Raw genomic sequence first — 9,143 nt, forward strand, 5'->3', positions numbered from 1 at the left:
TACAATATCATAGAAGTGGGTCTTTATTCTTCCCACAAATAAATTACTTTTTTTTAAAAAAAAGTTAACAAAGTATAAAAAGTAATGCCCTAAGAAAACTACAGTGCTGTTATCATTCTGTATTGTCTTTGGATTGCTGCAGTAAAATATGTATTTCTTCAAAATACTGCTTCTTCCAACACTGTCTTGTACTGTCTTCATCAGAGACGGGAACTCCTTTGCACTCTAACTGCAGTTCCGTTTGAGCAGACATGTCCTTGAAATTCAAGGCAACTGTTGCATAATGTTCTGAGGGAAGAAAATATGGCATTATCAATAAAGTGGTTTTTAAAGGAATACAGTTGTTGTTGCTAATTTTGTATCTATCTGCTATTGCCTGTGTCTGAGCAAAGCCTATTTTCACAGATGGCAACTGGTTACTGACGTAAGTCTGTGTTCTTTGGAAAACAGCCTAAGTGAGCTTCCAGTTAACAAGGCTGTCAAGTGTCACATTTGTTCCTTCCTCTGCGAAGTGCAGCCTCTGTTAGAGGTCTCAGAAAGACTCACCATCAGGCCAGTTGCTACACCTCCACTTCCAGACAATTCTTTGGCTTGGGACCTGTAAGAAGATAAGAAGGTTCTCCCCATTACCATTTGAGATAATTCACATTATGACTACTCAGTTAATTCTCCCCTGAAAAATAAGGAGAGGAGCATTATCTTATATAATAGCAGATATGTGCATGTAAACAATACAAAGATTGGGTTTTGTTGGTGGGTTATTTTTAAACTCTTTTCATCCAGCTCTTTGCTCGCTACATTCCTGTTTTGTTTTCTCTATGGAAAAAGGGCAGGCTAATTAGTTACTGAATATAAAACACTGGTTTTCTTCCAGACCTTGAAATGGGCACAAGAGTCGTGTTTTCATCTCTGAAATTTCTCAGCAAGACATAGAATATGCATGTGATATTCTGTTAAGCAATCCAGCCTGCTTTTAATGTACAAGTTAGGCAGTATTGCATAAAAATTATTTACAGCCTGCCATCAGCACAGGTGACAAGAGGAGGTACTGCTTCAGCATATGCACATGCATTAAGCCAGCTGAAGTTTGGTGATTATGGTTCCTAAGATGTAGCTGTGGAGAAAACAGTTGGGGAGCATGTATATTTGCCCTGAATAGAAGAGAGATCACTTCTCCAGTTACAAGAAGAAGCGGTATGGATTAAACCTGCCTTCTCACTCCTCCTAATAAAAGAGGACGGTGCTGTGAGTTTCCTTCCCCAGTGCAGGTCATTAGGTGTAGTCAGTGTCTGCTCTTTTGATGGGGAAGAAAAATCTCACAATATACTATCAATTTTTTGGCTTTGTAGTAGAGGGACTGAATTAGAGAAATTGAAAGGTCAGAAACTTATGCTACTTTTTAGCTCAGAGAAGAAGCTGACACACCCACCCCCCATTTTTAGAGTCCAAAGTAGGAGCTTTTTACCAATTCTGCATATTCACCGCTGACGCAACCATCAAACATCTGAAGTTTGCCTCCTTTCTCAGCTTCAATCACAGCAGGACCTTTGGAAAACTTCTGTACCAGCTAGCAAAAAAAAAAGAATACAGCCCAAGTAAGTCAGTTAACCACAAATCTATAGCAATACATAATGCACCTTCTTATGAGACAAGGGAGGTTTGCTATAGAAATTAACTAAACTGTAATATACCTAAGAGTCTACACACTATCAGGCTTTACATTTTATACAGCACTGCACTGAGATCAGTGGTACCAGTGGGGGCCAATGAGGTGACAGAATGAGAATATAAATGCTGAGAAGCCTATAACGGTAAATGCAAAGACCAGTAAAGACTCTAACCATCTGCAACAGGCATTGAGAAAGCACATACACACAATGTATACTCTTCTGAAGGACACAAACCCAAAATTAATAATTTTATATTTTGTACCCCATAAGCAACAGTACTGTTGTATCCAATTGTCAATCTAATTAACCTGTAAGCTGTGCCTAACAACAGTGCCATTACTGAGCACTTCAGGCGCCTGATGACAAGTACTTACATTAAAAAAAGGAAAAGCTTTTTCTAACTAACAAAGGAGAGTGTGACTGAGCTGCAAACACACTACATGAAGATGCAGCTTCACTTTTTTTTTTTTTGTTGGCTTTTCTTCCTGTTAAGGTAACAACTGGCAAATAAAGGTCTAAGCCACCCTAATAAGTTCTCATTAAAAAGGTAAAAGTGGAATGATCCTACTGCCACCTTATAGTGCTTTCTGATTGCTATCGCAAGAACCTGACAACTTGCTGACACGGTCGGCTACCGCGCCTTTGTTCCTTGGCAGGAGACCAAACTGACACACTGCCTCCATCCTTTTGCATTTTCACCACTGAAATTCCTCAGTTGCTTAAAAGGTGAAGCTATTAAGCAAAACTTGAGGTGCAAATTATGACAATGACAAATACTTGGTGAAGTTACAAGAAAAGGGTAGCTCATTAATCCCTTGGTTTCTGGACAATCACATCTCTTCATTTAATGTAAGTAAGGAATATTATCTGTACTTAACATTATGAATGTGACACATTTATTACTTACACAACTATTTGGGTAGAAAAGTGTTCTTGTTAAGTTATAATGCCCACTGAAAGTATCACTTACTTCCTTAGTTGTGAAGATCCTATAAAGTTTGTCTGCTGGAGAGTTGAATGTTTCTCTCATAATTATCTTCACTGTTGGAATTTTCACACCAACTATATCCAAAGACTGTGGTGAAACAGAATCCTGTAAAACAAACAATATTCACATGAATGAGCACAAGATCAAACATTTAAAATTTCTGGAATGGCAGGAGTGTTGTTACCTGTGCATTCTTAAACATACTGTGTTATGAATATACATTAATTGTGCAACCTACTTCCACACTTACTGAACAGTCATAATATTAGTATTCACTACATTCAGTGACAGAACTATGAGGGTGCGATTTGCTCCAAAGGCACCTAAAGCTAACTTTAGACTGGGGGAAGTCATCCATGCAGGTGGATTCCAGCTTCCACTGGCTGAAGCTACAGCCGTTACAGAACAAAGTATTAAGGGGTATGTAAATGCTGCTATCCTCCTTCCGCGCCTGGCAGACCCCTCCCCAGGATCTGGGACAGGTCATTTCTGTGTTACAGGCCTTGATCCCAGCAATGAGGAGGCAGTTCTATCCCAAAGGCTTTCACTTTTGCAGGTAATGACAGCGATATGCAACTGCTACCACAGCCAAATCTGTAGGGACTACATTTATGGTAATAGTAAATTTGTACAACATGTGAAGCCAACATACTTGCACCGCGTTCCCACTTAGTTTTCGCTCAGCAGCCAGCTCCTGACCACCAGTAGCTTTTGTTGGGAGAATCATTCCCAAGGTAAACTCTGAAATAAAGAAATGCACTCTTCAGTTCGAAATTCAGCTGTACAACCACCCTGACATGTGGATATGTAATGAAGACTGCTGGCCAATACTGCAGATGATGGGTGGAACTGTGTAGGATGGGACATACAACTGCATTGCAGAGCTTTTGAGAGTTCCCTGACCCCAACTCAATAACATCAGCCCATTAAGGAATGCACCATCTCCTGAGAACTTCTGAGCAGTACAGCAGAGAAATGGCAAGCTGAGGGTGGGGCGCTGCTCTGATAGCCATCCAGTCAGTCTGCAGATCTCGCAGGGATCTCTGTGGTCAGTATGTGTGACACAATACAGCCTGGGTCGCTACACAAACTGCTGGACGCTGCCGTGTTTGATAGCAATAAAGATTTTGACTGGTAGGACTAACGTATTTCATCTCAGCTGGTGAAAATTAAAAATACAAAAATATAAAACCCAGGGACTTGTAAATATATTACCAATCTATTCAAGAAAGACAACTGCATAAGAACATACCTAACATATTCATTTAATTTACCTGTTTTAAGTGCTTTCAGGTAATCTCTCAGGGCCTCTCTGACTTTTGTGGTTCCTTCAGTTCTCATAAGGTCCTTCAGAACATCACCTTCCCCTTTCTTTTTACTAACATTTATCTAGAAACAGAAAAATTACAAGATGAATCACAACATGAACCTTCTGGGTTCTGGCAACAAAGGGAAGCATTTTGGCTTTGTTTACTGTATTCACAGGACAGCTGCAATTTCGAGTTATCTTCTCAGTTTATCCTACCTTTGCTAAAATTAAGTCCTCTTGGGTTTTGACTTAAATAAATGTAGTATCTCATCTCCACAGTAGCTTAGTCAAGTTCATCAAGTATAAACATTGTTGACTATACAGCAGAGGCTGAGGAGTCTGTGGAAGCACAGTATCAACTGCTACACAACCAACAAGGAGACTCCTTCAGTTCTTAGGGTTGGGGGGAGGTTTGTTGGAATTTTTTTTTAAGACTACAACAAGCAGAGTTCTTCTCAAATTTGTAGTTAATATATTCTCACAAACAATTAGCAAAGAAAATTGTGCAAATTTGAGAACAGAGTCATTATTCCAAGTATAAAAAACAAAAAACATGAGATAAACTATCCAAGTGTAATTATCCCACTTTACCACAAGATAAATCAAAATACGATGCCTATACGTTGATTAATGCTTTATTTAAGAATTCTGAACCTATATAGCCATATCAGTATTTCACACCTACCTCTGTATCATCTACCTCATTTTCTTCTGACAGGTTAGGAATTTCAACAGATCCCTTATGTTTCTCACCAGACTCTTTCACTGTACCTGTATTAACATAACGAATTCTTAAATGCGTTATTAAAAACTATTTCCCCCACAGCAAGAGTTTTATTTTGGAAATCAGTGGTACAAAAGTGTTACTTGAAGCAAGTTGCCTAGAATCAAATGTAAAGGAACTAAATAGCAACCAAAAGCCTCAAACATGTCACAGTACTTTCAGAGTGAACTATTCTCAGAACTTTATTTTCCTGTATAGATGCATTAAAATATGTAAATGCACAGAGGGACATCTTCTCCCTCAGCACCTTTAGCATGACCTGCCACTGCCCTCACCTTCAATTGTCAGCTGTCCCGATACTCTCCACTTACACCAATTCGCGTCTGCCAACACAGAATATGAATCTAAAAGCTCCTCTCCCCCTAAACTCATCTGCCCTTTATTTAGAAGCTCCCTAGAATGCTAACTATTCCTTCTTGAATATCTGAAAAACCCCCAACATACAGGTGTGTTACTGTAAAACAGATGTCTGTGTAATGGACAGGTATACAATTGATTTTTTTTTAAAAACAGGAAACTTCACGTGCAAAGTTTTTAGCACAGCCATTCTTACTCTTGATAGCTTTATTGCGAACTGCCAGTTATCACTGTACACATCAGAAAGACTTTGCAGGAACAGAATTTACGCTCCATGTGTTTCTCCATCCTTCTGAGCAAAGGCCCGCTTATCATTTATATATACAGCTCTATAGATACCTGCTGCAATATGAACCCCGTCCTGGACTTTTCTGCCTCACAACTGATAGTGAAAAGATTAAATTTAAGGTCTGACACTTCTTTTTTATTACACCGAAGACTCTTCCCCCTTGCCTTGCAAAAGCATTTAGTTATTTATTCATTATTTAGATAATGTTAAAATCTCTTTAGGAAGCAACACCAGAAACGTGCAGTTCTACCCCAGATCCAGTTACCTTCATACTGTTTTATCAGCTTAGTTGTCAAAACATACAAAACACAACAACAAGCTTTATCAGTCTATCAACAAAAGTCTAAAATACAAACAACCCAGCCGTAAGCATGACTGCAAAAGGGGAATCATCATGAATATTTGGATTCTCTCACCTTCAAAGGAGCTAGCTAGATCCGGCTACTACTTATCATCGCACTCATTATTTTTAATTACTACCCTGAAACTACCCCCATGCTCTAGGGGGTATGCACAGACTTCACCTAATGTGCTGCCAGTCAAGATCACAGAAAAGTACACAAACAAACGCTCAGATGTTTCGTTGAAAGGAAAAGCCTGAATGCCAGTAACACCAAGTGGAGTATGGTGCAAAGATCCCTTCCTAGTCAGGAGCTAAGTCAATGGAGCCCAGCGCAATATGCAAAAAGTCTGTTAATCCAGAAGCAGGCAGCCACGTCCACACAGGGAAAGGCTAAACTAGCAGACCTCTCTTGGGCTTCTCAAAGTTTCTCAGGAGAACCTGTTAGCTCAAGTACAAAGCCATGTGAACTAGTTAATTATACTTTTAAAACACTTCCGGTCTCAACAGAAATCACAGGCAGCCATCTCCGTTTTCTCTTTACTGCTTTACTCCAGCTCTAGGATTAATACAGACAAAACCGTGCACCACTGTCTTTGCAGACAGGAAAGCAAATCATATTTGCAGCTACTCGCCCCAAAAAAGGAAGTGCAAGCATGGCGGAAGAAGTTTTTAGAAGAAAAATGCAACCCTGACTTCTATCCATTCAGCTAATTATATTTACAATTTTCACAACTCTAAAAAAAAAATTTCCCAAATAACACAGGCCAGACAACAAATTTGAATTTCTAAAACCAGCACATAGATATTTTTTCCCCTTCAAACAATTGCTTGTCAAAGGGATTAACGCAGATAGTATCTGGGCTGGACAGCAAAATCCAATCCGTTAACAAACAGAGTTAGTTGGCCAATGTTACACAGGCGGGTTGGTACAGCTTTGCATTTTTAGTATCACTGTAGTGTAAGCAAAACTATTACCTTTTATCAAACAAACAAATTGTTTGTTTGAATCCCACAGGACTCCAATAACAGACCTAAGATTTTTTGTTTGTTTGTTTCCTGTCAATCTACTATTTTAGGAAATTAATAGGTAGGTCTTTCTGAGGCGTGCTTTCACTATAAACCCACTGTTGAAATACCCAAGTTGTTTTAAAACATATACATTTTCATAAAGCTTCCATCACAATGTAGAATAATCCATTAAAATCCTCATTACATCTTCAAACAAATGATAGAGCAGCCACTTTGCTCAATTTAAGTGCCATTAAGTACCTTTAGTTCCTCACTTTCTAGTTCATCTGTAATCTAAATTGCTAAGGGCAATGTTTTTCCAACATTGGGCTTTTCAAACCGGCTGCAAATTTCAGGATTTATATCATCTTGTTCTTATGTATCTAGATTTTAATCATAGCTTGAATTATAAGGTATCCTAGAAGACTTGTAGAAGGGATTAATCACAGCAATTAGTGTTTTTAGCAGTTCAGTCTGAACCCTCATTTCTATCTCGGAGCTCTCAGAAAACAACATGATGGCTATCAAACTAAGAAAAAAATCACTGACCCCAGCTTCGTCAGAATTTCACTTTGTAGTATCAAACCCCTTTAAAACTAAGATCTCAAAGGCATGATCCACTCAGTGAAACACTGAACTGAGCAAAGTACCTAATGCAAATTAGAGTTGCCTATAGTTGAACACTGAAAAACAAAGACCTAGCAGAGGAAAAAGAATTTAGGAAGAATTAGTATAGCAACACAAATAAAATACTGTGTCTGCCTACTTCTAAGCTTTATACACTGAAATAAACCAAAGAAAAAACCCAACAAAAACAAACTGACCAGTGTTTAAAACTTAGATGATTTTAGCTTATCTAAAAAAAGACCGAAAACACCAAAAAGATGATTATTTACAGTTATTTAAACTGTACTGATAGTAACTTCGCAACAGAGTATGTCTGCCTTCCTCTCTGTTAACATTTAGATCACAACTGTAAGTATGTTCTTAGTTTATAACACACCTGTAATATTTAAAACACAGTTAACCATCAATGCAAACAAAATTAAATAAGTAACAGTAGTTCTTTAAGTCCTCTCTTACTGTGGGAGCAGAGCCACATTCCAAATACGTTCAAATACAAGCACTGATCTCAGCATCAACGTAAATGCTGAAGTCCCAGTCTGCCAAACCAGGAAACACACAGGCATGAAGAACTGCGCTGGAAAGGGCACCGCGAAAAGGAGCAAGTGCAGAACGCAAACAGCCCACTGGAGCAGCCAACAGCATTACCTGAAACACTGATCCAGAGACTACAGTCCTGTTGTGGGGCACAGGAATTAAGAGGGGAAAATTAATTATGGCCCTTGGTATTCTCACCTCCTACAGTAACAAGTAAAGCCTCAGAAATAAGTACAGTATTTTGGGGAGGGACAGCCTGTCATTTGGCATTACAATATCCACGTACAATTTCCTACGCAGGCGCTTTTTATCAGCTCTTCCTGCTTCTTACTCCAATGCAAGAGATGGTCCACAATTTGCCATCAAGTTTTAGGCATCTAATAAATGCATTCCATGATGTTACTAAAAGATAATGTTATCAGTTGGTCTGTAAATAAAGAGCCTGCCACCAGACAAGCACAGCGGAGAATGAACCGCCAGGAGCTGTGGCTGCAGAGGATGCAGCACAACAAAAATGCATGGGCGCAGTCCATTATCCCAAATAATTCAGAATTATTTCTGGTTTCCTTATTCCCTCTAAACAGTTTTTTCCTCGTGTAATTCATTATCCTCAATGCAAACTACACTTCGTTTTTTTGGCACATCTGCACTTGCACTTCTTAGTTTCTGCTGTTTCCTGCTATCAACATGCACTAAGCACACCGCTGTAATTCACACACATTAGGAAAGTTTTGAGGTCAGGTTGGATGGGGCTCCGGGCAACCTGATCTAGTGGAAGACGTCCCTGCTTACTGCGGCGGGGTTGGAGTAGATGAGCTCCATGGTCCCTTCCAACTCAATCTCCTCTGTGGTCCTGTGAGCTCAAGCGCACTTCTGTAAGCAACGTGTATCTCACCACAACAGCAATGTTTATTTCTTGCAAAGCAAAATGAGCAACACGGTGCTGATACGCTGTTAATACTAAGAAACACGTGTGGTACAAAAAAAATGGGGTGAAGGGGGAAAAAAGACAAGCCAGGGTTTCAAGGTTATTTTTAAAAGGCATTTATTGTATTTCAGGCCTATGTGTCTCCTGCCGTCTCCCTACGATTCCGATTCCCTGTAATTCACTAAAACATTCCTGTTTTTCCAACCCAAACGAGAGTTTACTTTCTAAAGTGATCACTTCCGATCCCGCAGAGCAAGTCGGCAGAACCCGTTTTACAGAGACCACGACAAACTGGTGGAGGCAAAC

The 9,143-nt window shown here is 39.4% G+C and overlaps 1 protein-coding gene across 1 annotated transcript; it reads right to left on the bottom strand.

Moving 5' to 3' along the window:
* Positions 1-4,778, bottom strand: AHSA2 (AHA1, activator of heat shock 90kDa protein ATPase homolog 2 (yeast); the record flags this gene model as incomplete). The annotated part of the gene is made up of 7 exons (XM_010080780.1): positions 1-288; positions 547-598; positions 1,466-1,567; positions 2,641-2,763; positions 3,311-3,399; positions 3,933-4,047; positions 4,653-4,778. Coding segments are annotated over 7 exons (783 nt in total), but the record flags the coding sequence as incomplete, so codon positions are not given.
* Positions 4,779-9,143: the final 4,365 nt, after the last annotated feature.

The sequence above is a fragment of the Pterocles gutturalis genome, unplaced genomic scaffold, assembly GCF_000699245.1.
Source record: "Pterocles gutturalis isolate BGI_N339 unplaced genomic scaffold, ASM69924v1 scaffold38719, whole genome shotgun sequence".
NCBI classification, from domain to species: domain Eukaryota; kingdom Metazoa; phylum Chordata; class Aves; order Pterocliformes; family Pteroclidae; genus Pterocles; species Pterocles gutturalis.